The sequence below is a fragment of the Pinus tabuliformis genome, chromosome 6 (assembly GCF_031772625.1).
Source record: "Pinus tabuliformis cultivar Carrire ecotype Pingquan chromosome 6, CPIR1, whole genome shotgun sequence".
NCBI classification, from domain to species: domain Eukaryota; kingdom Viridiplantae; phylum Streptophyta; class Pinopsida; order Pinales; family Pinaceae; genus Pinus; species Pinus tabuliformis.
The window spans coordinates 959,743,903-959,761,706 of NC_142292.1; the positions used below are offsets into that span (position 1 = coordinate 959,743,903).

A 17,804-nucleotide genomic window follows, 5' to 3' on the forward strand; every position below is an offset into this window, starting at 1 on the left:
CATGCAAGAGTAGAAAGGCTAAAGGCAAGAACAGCCAAGTAGAGGTCGGGTCCAATGAGAAGGGCAAGAAGAAGGATCTAAGTAAGATCAAGTGCTTCCATTGCCATAAGTTTGTACATTATGCTAGTAAGTGTCTTAATCAGAAGGAGTCCAGTCAGAATCTTGTCACTACATCACCAAAGGTAGATGCATTTTCTGCCTAGTTCGAGAAATGTTTCTCATTGATTGCTTGCATGGCAAGCTTAGCAGATAGCAGTATATGGTATATTGATTCAAAAGCATCCTTCCACATGACCGGGAACAAGAAGAGTTTCAGCCACCTAAAGGAGAAGGACATGAGGTTTCAGATTGAGCTAAGAGATGATGGTCAATATGTAGCTAGAGGAGTTGGTACTGTCAGTTTTCAAAGGGAGTCAGGTAATCCTCTTCATCTCATAGATGTTCTCTATGTTCTAGGATTGAGGCAGAATCTTGTTTCGGTAGCTACCCTTGAGGACAAGGGATATGATATCATCTTCAGCAGAGGTAAGGCGTACCTCCAACACTTAGCTTATGGATGTAAGAAGTAGATAGGTGTGAGGGTGAAGAATCTCTACAAGTTGCAGGTAGAGACAGGTGGAGCCATGAGCAGCAAGGCAAGGAATGCACAAAGTCGAGAAGTGGTGGTTGAGCGAGAGAAAGATAGAGCTCTCAAGATGGAGCCTCAGTCAGTATCTCAGTTTCAATCTAAGCTAGTTGGTAATTGGCTTGACCAGCAGGATGATGATGAGGACCATAGGCCAGAGCGAGTGGAGGCAGCCACTCGTTCAGTGACTTCCAGTATAGGGAAAGATCGAGCCAAGTGGCCAGAAGACTTGGTTAAGGGAGTTCATAAGAGAATTGAGTCTCCCAGCATCAAGAAGCAGACACCCAGGTACACAGGGCACATGGCACTTATGACTAAAGTGGTGGACTCGCAAAGCATGGTGGGAAAGAACAGGTCTTCAAAGCAAGTTCCATAGAAGAAAGCATGGAAGTCTTCTAGTTCAAAGGGAGCAGCTGCAGCTGCGGAGAACTTGGTAACGTTGAAAACATATCCAAGTGGACGAGGTTCTTCTAGGAACACCTTCCTCGCTAAGAGGGAGTGTTGAAAATATTAGCGAGAAAAGGGTTCTTTGATTTGTGCCTTAATCATAGGAGCCAGAACGAGTTCCTTCTTGTGCATGACTTGAGTTCCTAAAAATTAGGAGATACCCTATAAATTAGGACAAATTCCTATAATTTAGAAATCATTCACTAAAAATTAGGAGGAGTTAGGATGCAGCTAACTAACGTGTTGAAATTGAAAGTCAAGTTCTTGATTTTCTAGTGTGAGTTGATTGAGGAAAAACACAAGTGATTGAGTTTCAAATGATTGACTTGAAATAGGATGAGTTGCATGAGCAGTTAACTCATGCTAACTCAATCAATCGCAAAATCATTCCTTAATTAGAAAACTCACTTCATTTAACCATTCGAATTGCCTTTAAAAGGAGGAACGAAGGCACAAGTTTAACCATTGTTTTGGTGAGCACGAGTTGGTGAGACCAAGCAACAGGAAGCATGAGTTTGTGCGTGGGGCTTGTGAGAGAAAGAGAACGGGCCTAGGTGAGGTTTCTGGGAGTTTGAAGGACAAGTTCCTTGGGTTAGGAAGCAGGGATCAAGGTGCAAGCAAGGGTGTTTCAATTTAGTGTAAACAGAGAGAACATGGTTGTTCTCTAATGAAACTGTATTGTATTGTATGAGATCTATTGCTCACCCTTCTTCAATAGAATTCTCAATAACAGGCAGAGGGTTTTCCCAGTTTTGTTCCGTAGATAATTCTGAGTTGTTGAATTGTGTAATTGTGCTTTTATTTATGTTCCTATTCCACTGCATCTAGTAGAGAAATTATGTGCCTACGTGAGAAGAAATTTTATTTCAAATTGCTCATATTAGCAAACCAAAATTTCGTGGTTCTTCTACATGGTATCAGAGTCAAGTTCAAAATAAAGATAGCACATCCAAAGTGCAAAACACACCAAGGAAGATCTCTAAAGTGGTTGCAAACTTGAAGGACTCCAGGGAAGGTGGAAAGGAGCAAAATTCGATGACTTTTCTAGACTTTTGGAGGGTCGAGTTCCCTAGGCAAGAGGCCGAGTATTTGAGGTGAGATATTGGCATGTTTAGAGCACATATGAGCTACGTTATAGTTCTGGTCTAGGCCGCTGACCTTTCTAAGGTGACAGAGGGTTCGGATCTTTGTTTTGAACGAGGTCGAGAGGCCTAGGAGGCAATCCAACCTAGGTTGCGTACACAAGAAGGAAGCGCGAGCAATGCAGACCTGTTTTGGAGGATAAATGCATAAGGTAGCAGTAGTGAATTAGGGTTGATGTGTGCCCTCACTAGGTCTGTCAGAGCTCAAAAAAGTGCACAGTTGCCAAGGACAAAGGGAGAAAAAATAAGGTATGTGTGTCTGCCTTTGTTGATGTTGTTCTTCAAGTGGATAGAATCCAGTTTGGACAGTTTTGGTGGCATCTTAAGTACAGGTGGAGGGTTGTTAGTAGGTAACTAATTGTGGCCAGAGAGAAGATCTTGTGAAGGACAACAAGAGTGCTAGCAATGGCAGAAATATTCAAGCCCAAAAGATTGCAGACTTTGACGAACTAAAGGAGTAGTGAGTTGGGCAGCCTCCAAATCCCTAAGTACAATCTTTTGTGAAGGAATACAAGTTGTTATTGGCCAGGTTTTAGAGAATTCTCAAGGGAAGCGGGATGGTTTACCATGGGTTGAGAGAATATGATTGTCTAGAGGGAGCATCGAACTTCATAGCTTGGAAAGGGAGGATTATGATAGTGTTGGAAGATAATGGTGTGGGAGAATTCGTGAAGCAAGCTATCCCACCACCACAAGATGCCCAACAATTGGCCCAACATAATAAGAATGATATCAAGGCAAAGAGGATTATTCTAAAAGGAGTCAAAGATCATATAGTGCCTCATATCCACGAGAAGAAGACAATGTTTGAGATGTACTATACAATCCTTAAGTTGTATCAAAGTACGAGTGGTACCAGTAAGCTTACTCTTAAGGAGAAGTTGAGGAGTATTCGGATGAGCAAGGATGAGCCCATCGTCCCATATTTAACAAGGTTCACTCAGGTACGAGATGAATTATGTGGGGTGGGCATGGTTGTATCTAATCATGATCTTGTGAGTTTTTCCTTACTTCGACTTCACAAGTCGTGGAAAGGGTTCCAAGATATTGTTAGTGGGAGAGAGAACTTCCCAAATTGGGAAAGGTTTTGGACTAGCTGCATACAAGAAGAGATTCGAAGAGGAACCATAGAAGGGAGATCAGTTATGACAGAGGACGAAGAGAACTGTGCCTTGGTAGGAATGAGTAGCAAGGCTAAGGGCAAGAAGGGTCAAGTAGAGGTCGGGTCCAAGGAGAAGGGCAAGAAGAAGGATCTAAGTAAGATCAAGTGCTTCCATTGCCATGAGCTTGGACACTATGCTAGTAAGTGTCCTAATAAGAATAAGGAGTCCAGTAAGAATCCTATTGCTGCATCAGCGGAAGTAAATGCATTTTTTGCCCAGTTCAAGAAATATTTCTCATTGATTGCGTGCATGGCAAGCTCAACAGATAGCAATATATGGTATATTGATTCAGGAGCATCCTTCCACATGACTCGGGACAAGAAGAGTTTCAGCCACTTGAAGGAGAAGGACATGCAGTTTCAAATTGAGCTAGGAGATGATGATCAGTATGCAGCCAGAGGAGTTGGTACTATCAATTTTCAAAGGGATTCAGCTAATCCTCTTCATCTCAAAGATGCTCTCTTTGTTCCAAGATTGAGGCAGAATCTTGTTTCGGTAGTTATCCTTGAGTAAAATGGATATGATATCATCTTCAACAAAGGTAAGTCTTATCTCCAAGATATTGTTAGTGGGAGAGAGAACTTCCCAAATTAGGAAAGGTTTTGGACTCGCTGCATACAAGAAGAGATCTGAAAAGGAACCATAGAAGGGAGATCAGTTATGGCAAAGGACGAAGAGAACTGTGCCTTGGCAGGCAAGAGTAGCAAGGCTAAGGGCAAGAAGGGTCAAGTGGAGGTCGGGTCCAATGAGAAGGGCAAGAAGAAGGATCTAAGTAAGATCAAGTGCTTCCATTGCCATGAGCTTGGACACTATGCTAGTAAGTGTCCTAATAAGAACAAGGAGTCCAGTAAGAATCCTATTGCTGCATCAGCGGAGCTAGATGCATTTTTTGCCCAGCTCAAGAAAGATTTCTCATTGATTGCGTGCATGGCAATCTCAACAGATAGCAGTATATGGTATATTGATTCAGGAGCATCCTTCCACATGACTCGGAACAACAAGAGTTTCAGCCACTTGAAGGTGAAGGACATGCAATTTCAAATTGAGCTAGGAGATGATGATCAGTATGCAGCCAGAGGAGTTGGTACTATCAGTTTTTAGAGGGATTCAGTTAATCCACTTCATCTCAAAGATGCTCTCTTTGTTCCAGGATTGAGGCAGAATCTTGTTTCGGTAGCTACCCTTGAGGACAAGGGATATAATATCATCTTCAACAAAGGTAAGTCTTATCTCCAGCACTTAGCTTCTGGATGTAAGAAGCAGATAGGTGTGAGGGTGAAGAATCTCTACAAGTTGCAGGTAGAGACAGGTGTAGCCTTGAGCAGCAAGACAGGGAATGCACAGAGTAGAGAAGTAGTGCTTGAGCGAGAGCGGGATAGAGCTCTCAAGATGGAGCCTCAGCTAGTTTCCCAGTTTCAATCTAAGCTAGTTGGCAGTTGGGTTGACCAGCAGGATGATGATAAGGACCATAGCCCAGGGCAAGTGGAGGCAGCCACTCAATCAGTGACTTCCAATATAGGGAAAGTTCGAGCCAAGTAGGCAGAGGATTTGGTTAAGGGAAATCATAAGAGAATTGAGTCTTCGAGCATCAAGAAGCAGACACCCAAGTACATAGGGTACTTGGCACCTATGACTAAAGTGGTGGACTCACAGAGCATGGTTGGAAAGAATAAGTCTTTAAAGAAAGTTCCATGGAAAAAAGTAGGGAAGTCTTCTAGTTCAAAGGGAGCAGCTAGAGCAACGAAGAACTTGGTAGAGTTGAAGACAGGTCCAGGTGGACAAGGTTCTTCCAGGAACACCTTCCTCGCTAAGAGGGAGCATTGAAAATATTAGTGAGAAAAGGGTTCCTTGATTTGTGCCTTAATCATAGGAACCAGAACAAATTCCTTCTTGTGCATGACTCGAGATCCTAAATATTAGGAGATTCCCTATAAATTAGGACAAGTCCCTATAATAAAGGAATCAGTCCCTAGAAATTAGGACGAGTTAGGATGCAGTTAACTAACGTGTTGAAATTGAAAGTTGAGTTCTTCATTTTCTAGTGTGATTTGATTGAAGAAAAACACAAGTGATTGAGTTTCAAGTGGTTGATTTGAAATTGGGTGATTTGCATGAGCAGTTAACTCATTTTAACTCAATCAATACAAAATCATTCCTTAATTAAAAAAACTCACTTCATTTAACCATTCAAATTGCCTTTAAAAGGAGGATAGAGTGCTTGTACTTTGATAAAGATTATCTTAGCCCTCAAGGCTTTCCCAGTACCCTATTGCAATCATTAGACCTCATTCATTACCTTGAACCCTCCTCATTGAATCTCCTTAGGTGATCTATATAGGGAAGCCGCCCTTATGGTTTAAATACCACTAAATAGTTGGAGAAAGGCTAATGAGGTGATAGTGGTAGCTGCTCACTTGTTGCCTCGAGATCAGGACCTACCTAGTGAGGCTTTGAGCTAGGCATACTAGAATTTGTGGTAAAAGTTCCAATTAATTACATTACTTAACAAACCATATTATATGGCTTACCCTCATATTTCACGGACGAAACATGTGAAAAGGAATCGAATGTAATGTACCTAGGGAAGATAATTAATGTGATATGATGTACCTAGAGAGGTAACTAAGGGGAATAATTAACTTAATTTGGCCATAATCATGGAATAAGGCCCACTTGGTAGTTGGTGGGTGACAAATAGGCCCAATAGGTAGTTGGAGGTAATAAATGTGATAACTAGGGGTAGTTGGTATAGACCCTTAAGAATACTCATGAATATATTTTTTTTGTTTTTGTGACAAGCATGGCTTTTGAAAAGATTCTTTCCATATGGAGTTATTGATGATGTTACACTACCTTGAGGATTTTCTCTATATTGTTGGGTTTCATTCTTGTGTGGATGCATTTTGTTAATCTGAAGCTAGGTTTTGTATTTATCTACCAAGGTTCACTACAATCTACCAACCTACCCGCGTTATTTTTTGGGTGTAGGCAACCATTTCTTGTTGATCGATAGAATGTTTCTGGGTAGCATCCTACGAACAAAGCAAATTATATTATTTATAAAGGCTTTGATATGCGGTTTAAAATTCAAGATAATCTTCCTCTATTATTGTTCAATTTCCAGAGTACAACTAAAGTACCACTTGGAATCTAAATATATTGTCTTTTCTTTAAATATCATCATTTGTGTTCAGAATCAGATTATAAAATTGTTTGTAGGTTATCAATTACCAATGCAGACCTGAGGTTTTGAAATTTTATGATTGAAAGTTAAAATTATTGGTTTTTGCCATGTTATTTATGAGAAGATTTATGACTAGTATGCATGATTTCAAACTATGTAGAATAACAAGCTAAGATAATGCACGAGTATTGCAAATCAATAAGGTACACTCACTTTTAAAGAGTCATGTAGGGAGAAAAATACTCGTGAGGAATGTACACAAGTAATATTGTATGGAATATGTTTTTTTTGTTTCTGTGACAAGCATGTCTTTTGAAAAGATTCTTTCCATATGGAGTAATTGATGAGGTTACACTAGCTTAAGGATTTTCTCTATACTCTTGGGTTTTATTCTTGTTTGGATGCATTTTGTTAATCTGAGGATAGGTTTTATATTTAGCTACCAAGGTTTACTACAATCTACCTACCTACCTGTTGAAATATAACTAGTGTCGGTTTTCATAAATTGTACTTGAGCCATGACCTGATGTAATTATTGATGTACTTGTCAAAAGAAAAGGAAAGAAAATTTATTTGTAAAGGACAAACATTATTTTATTGAAATGGGTTTCTTGCCTATCATGTTGTAGTCCTAGGTCAAAGCACCCATTGAGTGCTCTAAGGGTCTTGTTGTCAAGTCAAAGAGTCAAGGTCATGATGGACTAGCCCTTGAAGGGCCCATGTAACAAAGAAGAAAATTTATTATTGTAATTTATGGAATCTAGAAGCCTCCAAGGGATGGGTCGGCCATCCCTCCTCATGTCAGCCTAAGGATGCCTAATTCACTCTCATGGAAGCCTATAAAAGAGACTCGCTCTCCTCATTTACACTTACTTCTAAGTAGCTACAACTTTGATCCTAGCGAGGAAGATAAGGTGTTTTGATCCAGCAAAGAAGAAAAAGAGAAGCAAATTTTTGTGGAGGCTAGCGAAGGAGGAAAAGAAATTGACCTTTGTCTCTATCTGCAATTCTGCTCACACATGCAAGATTGTTGGAGAACCTAGGGTTTCCTCAGTTCAGATTTTGCAGAGTTATTGTTTTAGGTTTGGCTGGCTCATCTCTTGGAAGGTTTAGTCTTGGGTCAAGGTCAAGGTCTTGGAAGTCTTCATTGAAATTCTATAAGAAGAGATTTTTGTGGGTTTTCCTCTCTAGGAGAGGTTTTGGCCCTGGCTAGCAGCCTACATCTAGTGTTCTTGTGTTTGCATTGTGATCTTCTTATTGGCATTTGTCTTGATGATGAACAAAACTAAATAATGATGATAATGTCCTAATATAAATCACAAGAAAATGTCAAGGATTAAAGAGAAATCAAGTTAATAAATACTCTAACTCTCTGCCCTAGATTTTTCAACATGGTATCAGAGCTAGGGCTTTGAACAATGGGCAGAAAGAAGATCAGTTTGGCTTCAACACTTCTCAAGGAAGACTATAATCCTAGACTGAATTTGTGGAGGCAAGTAGAGAAAATTTATGGGCACATATTCTAGCCCTAATTCACAGTATACAATGCAAGAGCGAATTGATTTGGAGGGTTTATAAGCCTTGATCATAAGAACCTAAAGGCTAATCTAATAGTCCTCCCTAATCTTCACCTTCTGACAAGCAGATCAAAAATTTATGGGCATACTTATTAGCTCTATTCTTTGTAACTAGGTCGCAGATCCATCCTATGATAACGAGGGTATAAGAAGGCTATTTTTGAAGGAGCGAAGGGCTTGTTAAGAAGCCCAAGGAAGGTCGCAATCATTGGCATAGGAACGAAGGCCAAGAAGAGATCACAAGGTTTTCCATCTCCATCAAGTCCTCTGAGTTTCTTTGCAAAATTCGCATCTCTGGTATGCACACTATAGTCATTGCTGAACATTGAAATTTATCAAAGTTCTTGTGGAAGAATTGCTCTAGTTTTTCAAGGCGTTCAAGACCTATCTATTGGCATCTACTCTTGTCTTAGAAAGGAGTTGATTCTTCTATCTATAATTCAAAAATTTTGTGGTATGGTTCTGTGCATATGTGTTAAATGGAAACCCTAGATAATCAGTCTCCAAAGTGTCAAAGTTGCTTGCTCTACATCTGTGCAAATATTTGGTCCAAGATCAAATTCGTTGAAGGGATATTTTGAGCATTAGTCATGTTTGTAGTCCTCTGATAAGTGTACCAAAGTTTTGACACATAGTCTCATTGTCAAGCAAAATTCATACCCCAAATTTGTACAAGATATATAAAGGTCGTCTCTATACTTGTGTATAAAGTCTTAGCTTCTATGAGTGTGGGCTAGAAAAGAAGGAGCCTAGTTCTCCTCGTGTTCTAAGCATAAACACATTTCAAAAGGACTCAATTCGAGCCTCTGTCACTAAGGAAGAGGATTCGAGACTCCCATTTCGTTTTTATGCATGAGGGAGACCTAGAACCAAGGCACATTAGGCCCTATCATTACCAACACTACCTTGTACAACCAGAGGAAAAGCATCAGTGTTTTTGCGCATAAAAGAGAAGGCTCATCACCTTGCTCGAAAACAGTGACATAAAGAATACAAAGAGTCTGTGCATAGCAGTAACAATTTTAATTTTTCAGGGACATTTATATACATAGTCTAAGCAAAAAATGAGCCGACTTGTGGTATCATTGAAAGGGTACGTCTATTTTGAATTTGCAGTAATGATATATTTGGAATCATTGTTGAGTGTAGCCTTGTACAATTATCAAGGGTCTATGTTTTGAAAACCCTAATCCGAGGGTATAGTAATAAAATTGTCATGTTGACAGGAGGACTAACTACAGGCAGAAGTTGAGATCACATATTTGTGAAGGTGACACCATAAATGAGGATAGTTTTGGGATTGCTTACAGCTATTATAAGTCAACGCTCTGTAGAAAATTCTTGGGCATAAGAAGTATTATTGCACCAGTAGCAGACAGTCTAGTGAGACCTGTGCATTTTCAAAGTGGATCCAAAAGAGCAACAGTTTGTTGACATTGAAGAAAGTAACAGTCCAGAGGCAATCTTAACTCAAGAAGATAGCCTTCAGTGTGTATCTCAAGCATCCACCATGTCCCTGTTCTGCAAAAAGAGCAACAATCTTGATGGGAACCTCTAACCACCAAGGGTGGAAGAAGAGGATTGACCTCATACTCATAGAGAATGATGTCATGGACATTGTTCAAGGAAAGGCTACAAAACCAGACAAGAAGAATGTAGATGAATGGAACAAGTACTACAAAAGCGAGATAAGAGCTCAAAGGATCTTGATTGAGTCAATCAAGGATCACCTTATACCGTTTATTGCATAACTGAATAAGGCTAAGGATATCTATGACAGGCTAAATAAATTATACTGTGAGAGAATAGCCTTGAGGAGTAGGTTGTACAAGATCGGAATTCCATTTGAAGAAGACATTGCAACTCATCTAGTAAAGATACTTCAGTTGAAAGACCAGTTGCAAGCCCTTGGCAAGACAATACCTTATGTAGAAATGACAACAGTCATCCTCAATAATGGACCAGCATTTACTCGAGAAAGGAGACTTCAGTTTTGATAAGTTGTGGTCTCAATGTGTGATGCAAGAATCCTAATTGAAGGCCAAGGAGGAAACTAATCCCCCCGGTAAATCTCAAGCATATGCAGCAAGAATGAGCATATTGAACAAAGGGAAATTTGGAAGGTCTCATCATCCGAAGAAGCAGCAAGATGTGGCGAATGTTAGGTGCTTCAAATGTAATGAGCTTGGTCACTGCAGAAGGAATTGCCCAAAGCTAACGAAAGAATCTAATCAAAGGAAAGGTACAAAGAGAAAAGATGGAGCCCATACAGCTGAAGAGGTCAAGGAACTTAAGAAGAAGAAGACAAAGGAAGAGGATCCTAGGGATGTATTCTTCTGATGAAACTCCATCTTATTGATATTTTGTACAGTTAGAGTAGGGCATATAGTTGCATTGATAGAATGCATGACATCATGGTTTATGGTATGTGACATTGAATATTTCATTGTACATATACCGATGTACGTTTCGGCAGTCATCTAGCTAGTATTGATGTTATGTTGCAGGTTGAACAGTGTTGTATAAGGATCATGTATAAATCCTTTTTTGTGATATCATGGGGTGATTTCTTCTAGGATGAATGACCATGATGGTATCACCATTATTATCTATTCTATATGTTTTTGGAGCAGGTCTTTGAGGAGCCTGTTGGTTCAGTTGCAGCATAATGACATAATGTGCAGGATTAGATGACTAGCCGAAGCATGATATCGATGTTTTGTTGAAGACTCTGATGATGATTGAAAGAAGACCGCGATGTTGCTGATGACATGATACCTCGAGAGGCTCTGCACGATCCTACTATAAGAAGAATGTGTGACAGTCATGATATGATTCCATTGGGTTGCTGCCTTGGCACTTGTTCCGAAGGAGTTGTTGTACACCACGATGACAGATATGAGAGCAGGTTGCAAGTGATCATGTCCTGGATCACTTTCCGAATGTTCAGAGGGAGCCATGTTCAAGCTCTATGATGATTGGTTCGTGAAGATGCAGCAGATGCAGACTGATGATGTGGAGAGTGATGGTGGACCCTGTCGTGATGATGATGTTGTACATAAAGGGCTATGTGAGAATCAAAGAAAGCTCGCACGTGTGATGATGACAATAGAGCCCTGAGAGCTACTATCATAGTAGTTGATGATGGACACTTCTCCCTAGTTGAGAGGGAGCTCCTCCTTGGTTGAGAGGGAGTGACGGATATGGTTCTCTACTTCATGTGTCATGCACTAGACCAGGACTAACAGCCATAAGTCTTAGTGAAGGCCATGAGGAGAGAATGGCATCCAGAGGATTGGGTAAGCATCTGAGACAGATACTCCTTGAGGATTTGGAATCCAAGATAGGAAGTAGTTTGGTGACCGACACTCTTTGAGGATCTGACAGGGCATCCAATAGGTAAGAGTAGTCGAAGAGGAAATTCCTTGAGGATGTGTAAATCCAAGACAGGAATGGTCCTAGAAGGACATACCTTGTGAACATCCAGATGGGGTATGTGCCTTAAGAGGTAGTGTGGTGTCCCACGTAAAACCTCCCAGCATTGTGCTCTGATCTATTGAGAGATAGAGCTTGTTAGTCAAGGCCTTGCTATGTTGACAATGTTAGTTGTATATTGATCATAATGTTGATGCTTAAGATGGCTTACCAATCTGACTCTTCTTATGAGAATGATTCAATGGACTCTTCTTATGAGAATGATTCAATGGAAGTAGTGTCCTTGTACCTATGGTCAATTATGAATACCTCCCTAGTTAAGAGGGAGTGTTATAACTAGTGTCGGTCTTCATAATTTGTATTTGAGTCATGCCTTGATGTAATTATTGATGTACTTGTCAAAAGAAAATTTATTTGTAAAAAAAAAAAAAAAAATATTGAAATGGGTTTCTTGCCCATCATGTTGTGGTCCTAGGTCAAAGCACCCATTGAGTGCTCTAGGGGTCTTGTTGTCAAGTCAAAGAGTCAAGGTCATGATGGACTAGCCCTTGAAGGGCCCATGTAACAAAAAAGAAAAATTATTGTTGTAATTTATGGAGTCTAGAAGCCGCCTCCAAGGGATGGGTCAGTCAGCCTCATGTCGGCCTAAGGGGGGCCTAATTCACTCTCATGGAAGCCTATAAAAAGAGACTCAGTCTCCTCATTTACACACACTTCTAAGTAGCTACAACCTTGATCCTAGCAAGGAAGATTAGGTGTTCTAATCCAGCAAAGAAGAAAAAGAGAAGCAAATTTCTGTGGAGGCTAGCGAAGAAAGAAAAGAAGTTGATTTTTGTCTCTATCTGCTCACACATGCGAGATTGTTGCAGGGCCTAGGGTTTCCTCAGTTCAGATTTAGCAAAGTTATTGTTTGGGGTTTGGCTGGCTCATCTGTTGGAAGGTTTGGTCTTGGGTCAAGTTCAAGGTCTTGGAAGTCTTCATTGAAATTCTATAAGAGATTTTTGTGAGTTTTCCTCTCTAGGAGAGGTTTTGGCCCTGGCTAGCAGCCTACATCTGGTGTTCTTGTGTTTGCATTGTGATCTTCTTATTGGCATTTGTCTTGATGATGAACAGAACTAAATAATGATGATAATGTCCTAATATAAATCACAAGAAAATGTCAAGGATTAAAGAGAAAACAAGTTAATAAATACTCTAACTCTGTACCTTAGATTTTTCAACACTGCCCGTGTTATTTTTGGGTGTAGGCAATCCGGGTATTTTTGTGGTGTTATTTATGACTAGTATGCATGGTTTAAGCTATAGAGGATAACAAGCTAAGATAATGCATGACTATTGGAAATCAATAAGGTACACTAACTTTTAAAGAGTCACGTAGGGAAAAAAATGCGGCAGGTGGCAGCTCCTCAAAATCTCGCTGGACCTACAGCAATAGCACCAAGACAGCAGGAATTCAATATCTCCATGACATAAACATGTGAAGAAATGTTCATAGATAAAGCTGTAAATTTGAAATCGCCAATAAAGACATAAGGCAACTTAAAGGAACAAAGTTAACTAAGAAACTAAATAAAATAGTCATACCTTTGTTTTCAAAGTCTGAGAACAAAATATAAGTGTTTCTAAATTGCTGTTTGCATCATGAAGAAGACCATCTGACACCTGAAACCAAGAGGCATTAATCAGTATTCCTTCCTCTTCTCTGCAACTTTTGGAACACAACGTAAACAAACCAGATAGATAGAAAGAGTGTGATGCAAAGTTTTATTACCCCTTCCATGTTTGTGTCACATTATACATGGGGGGTTGATCGAAACTCCATGTTCAATATTGAATGATAACTCAAACATCTGCAGCATCCATTATCCATGTTTTTCTTGTTCATGGTATTTTAAAGAAGATTGCTTGCTTCTGGAGATCATACCCTCACAGGCAGATTGATGTGTGTAAGCTAAATTAACAAGGCTTGTAGGATTATCCTCGTTTAATTTATGCTTACCATGGTAGCAAGATTTGGCCATATTGGCCTTTGCTGTACACAAATTCAGCAGTAGTACAAAGTTTGGCAAATTCAGTGAACTTAGGTTTGATTGCCTTTGATAATATACTTCATGTATTCAAAACACATCAACTCATAGACCCAAAAAATACAGCTCAAAAATCTCAAAAATATTTAAAGACATCTAGAAAGATTACTTTTTTCTGATTTATTTGGCATTCATGAGGCTGAGCTTCCTGTAAAATTTGGAATAAATTTGCATAGTTTTGTATCTATCATATGTATCATTCAGTATTAGAGCCGTAATGGTTTTCTCCATTACATATTTTCTTCGCATCAAATTGTATACGAATTCGTATTTGTATTCAAATCTTGATACTATGATTTCTACTGAGAAAATAATGGAAATAAAGTTTATTCTGTCAAATAATAAATTTCACATATTCATCAAAGGTTGTCATGTCCCTCGCAATGCAAATGCAAGGTTGAAATGTGGATAAGTAAGCTTCATACATGACACTGCATCATACAACAAAACTCCAGGAGTATACTGAGTCACTTCGGCAAAGGTCTAACCTCACTCAACAAAAATTTGAACCAAAGAATAATTGGTCAGAGTTAATTCACCAAAAATATGCATAAAATTGCTCAACTCGCTTGGAATGCCAAGCTCTCTAGCCACTCCAACAAACAACTGCGATGAGATCCAACAATATATGTGACAAAGCCGTCTTCAGGGTGAAGTACAACATTAAATAAGTATCAATCATATTGTTATATACTGTTGGTATGAATTAGTTAATCAGAAACTTTAAATCATTACTATTCCCAGTCACCAACCACTGCACGAATATAAAACTGCAGGTGAAAAACAGCTGCCTAGAAAATTAAATTGGTGTTGATAAGATGATTAGGTGAGGAAGTCCTGGAAAAAGGTCTTCCTTGTAACATGGCCTTGCATAAATGAAGGGGGAACGAATACCAAATTTTGATTTAATTTGCAATTTTGCATATAAATCCTTCATATTTCCTTGTGCTTTTAAAAGGGTAGCCACTAGCTGGGCAGTTCTTATTTTAAGTATATGGGGACTAGATAACGGATATATCATATGACTTGGACAGAAGTGAGGCAATTAGAAACCTTTGATTATTAATTTATTTGATAACAGTAGCAAGAGATTGTGAAATGTGAACATTTTACCCAGTTAGAACTTAGAATGCTTAACACTTTTTAATGAACTGCTAGGCTGCTAGCAAGACAAAGAAGCACTTCATTTCATGATGTTTATTACATGGAAAGAAGTTGTTTAACCCTTGTGAAGGCTAATGAGAGTAATAGATGAGGTAATCTTTTTCAGCTTTTTGCTTCATTGATGACTTCCTTTTGGTGGTTTTGACATATTGGATCTCTACTGTCCAGATCCCTCTCAGACAATGGAATGAGGTGAATGTGGACACTAAAATTATGATACAAATAAAATTGAGTCGGAACACGTAACAAGGATCTCCCTCTCCTTGTCTCTTGTTTCACAGTCCTTGCCTCACCCTATGTTAGAGATAATTTTATTGTTTTGTGTTTCAAGTTTGGATTGTTGTCATTATTTAGCTTTTTTGATAATTGAATCCTCAATATTATATCCACCTCCTAAAATTCCTTTTTATACGTTAAGTGGCTTGGAATTTGAACGGGCATTCATAATATTCATGTCAATATAGGCATCTCTTCTAATGCTCAAGGCTACTTCCTGCACCTTCATTGTATAAACCTTAAGGCCCATACTGTATCTACATAATATTCTCTTCGGAAATGTCCAAACATCAAATACTCAAACATCCTACCTAAATTTCTAGTCTTCCATGGAAACCTTTGCATGATGTTCATCACCCATCCATATAATCCTTGGAGGAAGATTCATTTATGTGTAATTTACCCACTACTTTAACAAATCAGAAATCAGTGATCCTTTCATCTTTTCAAGCACAGATTACCGTGTGGCTACAGACTTCATTGACACTACATTGAGAATAACATGGCTATACAGATTATAGTATAATATAATTAAATTGCAAGTACTTCATTCAGGTCTAAAACTATGGTCTAGGACTCTATGCAACATCTATAGTCAATTCATAGAGGATATGAACCACGATGTAGTACTCTCACAATAACTCCTGTCATGAAAATGACCATCTTGAATTTGTTCTTGACCATCTTGAATTTGTTCTGGTAAATTTGGAGTAGAATTCAAAAACTTCGGATCGCATTGTTCATTGGTGCACTATTTTTACAATCACAAAGATGATTAAAGGGAACTTCAACAGTCATTCACAATGTCAACCTCAATATTCAGAATTGATTCTTACAGTTGGTCAAAGTAAAACTCAGCACTACAACACATCGTGCAGGTTCAAAGGGCTAGAGTTGTTCCCCTCTACCTGTAACTTAAATTCCAATATCACTACACCAAATATCAGTTGTGTTGTTGCAAGAATTCCGTTTAAAATAATATGTATAATTCTGGTTTCGAGCTCCCGAATTTCATGGCTCAAACATAGCTATGTCCTTATTTGGCACCCATAGTCTCATTCTGACTTGAGAGATTTGCATCTTATTAATTTTTTATCATTGCAATTCATCTGCTTACAATTTCACTCAAAGTAGTCCTAGTGATCCAACGCACTGTCCAAATCATCTCCCACCAAGTAAGGGGGAAGAAGGGTAAATGTCCATTAATTCACCACTAAATGCCATAAATACAAGGCAAGCCATACCCACACAAACATTGGCTAATGACATCTTGCACATGCTTATGCTGAATTTTAAACAAGTATTGTGCTGAAGTAGGTTATGTTAATCTATAAGCCACTCACAGTGCAGCAAGATATTCATTTGGCTGATATTTATATTTATCATGGCAAAACCAGCTAACATTTTCTCCCTAACTCTAAATGCATTGTAAATGGATCCTTGATATAATCAGCAACCGGAATAAACCCTAAGCATGACCAACACTATAAAATGCACTCTGCTGTAGAACATTGACTGTTTGTATCCCAGATAACGTTTCCGGAAGGAGGAGTCAGCAAACGATTGATCCAACTTCAAATAAGAGGCCATGACAACAAAAGAACTCGCATACTGGTGAATCAAACCTAGAAAACCAGCTAAACATTGTCTGGTTACATTGCAAAATGACATGAATAACACTGAATGATATCAGTAACAACAGTAAGTTGCCTTCAATTTCATTAAAGCGATTTCTTACCTGCCAAGCTTCTACTGTACGCTGGAACTCCTGAAGCCAATCGTTAGCCCGACTGCGAACCTGCTGGTCCGGGTGGTGGTACAGCGCCTTCAGAGCTTCCTGCAATGTATTTTGTATGTTCTGAAAACCCATGTTCGTCTCTCAAACTGTCAAAATTCAGGGCTTTCCAGTATGCCTGGTGTGAAATTTCAATATAAGGATCTCGGACGCAGCGATCTGCAGGAGATGGAAGTCGAGTATATTTTTGCACGTAGGAAAACCGCAAAGGGTTTTATAGGTGAAATTGACTGTAAATTGGACGCCTTTGGTACAGAAATTCGAAGGCGTTTCTTTTAACAGTTGTTTTCGTCCTTTTGAATAGCATTTCTGTCACATAAACTAAACCGGTGAGTGTTTATATGGATTTTTCCATGGAAAAAAGTTGAATATATATAGGAGAAAAAGGGAATTTTCCTTTGCGGGGGAGCACTTACAAATTGCTTGGTCACCCGGATGGTTACACACCAAAATCATAAAGTTACTCAACTAAAATTCTTACCTTGTTAGTTTGGAACTTCGAGCCAAATGCTGATGGTTCTAAGCTAAAGAAATGTGTAATAAGATTTCTAAGTTGTGGGCAAATTTGCTGTATATTGTATTCTTTCTTAGTGATAAAAGGTTTTTGGTTTTGATATATAAATATATTATAATATGTAAATAAAGTTGGTTTTTTTTTAATGATATATTATTAGTTTTTAAAGGGTATATTTCTATTTTAATTTAATAATTTTGAGTTTTAGGTTAATAATTTTTTCATTTATATTAAAAAAATATGAAATTTTAATTAATTAGAAATTATTTCGGTTGGATTTCAATACTAAATTTAGTTTTAATTTAAATAATATCTATAAAAAAATAATATTTTATAATTTTATTTTCGTGGTTATGGTAGTAGAGTTATATAATTTCAATTAGCATTTAATTTTA

At 38.6% G+C, this 17,804-nt stretch overlaps 1 protein-coding gene across 2 annotated transcripts in view; it reads right to left on the reverse strand.

The window, feature by feature from the left end:
• MOS14 (ARM repeat superfamily protein) overlaps nt 1–17,240 on the reverse strand; it is a 464,252-nt gene extending 447,012 nt beyond the window's left edge. For both annotated transcript variants that reach the window (XM_089423464.1, XM_089423460.1), the window contains exons 1-3: nt 16,839–17,240; nt 13,158–13,235; nt 12,934–12,996 (exon numbers count right to left, since the gene is read on the reverse strand). In XM_089423464.1, the coding sequence (XP_089279590.1) occupies nt 12,934–12,996; nt 13,158–13,235; nt 16,839–16,970 (273 nt within the window). In that variant the 5' untranslated portion in view covers nt 16,971–17,240. The remainder of the gene's footprint in view (nt 1–12,933; nt 12,997–13,157; nt 13,236–16,838) is intronic.
• Between the last annotated feature and the right edge of the window lie 564 nt (nt 17,241–17,804).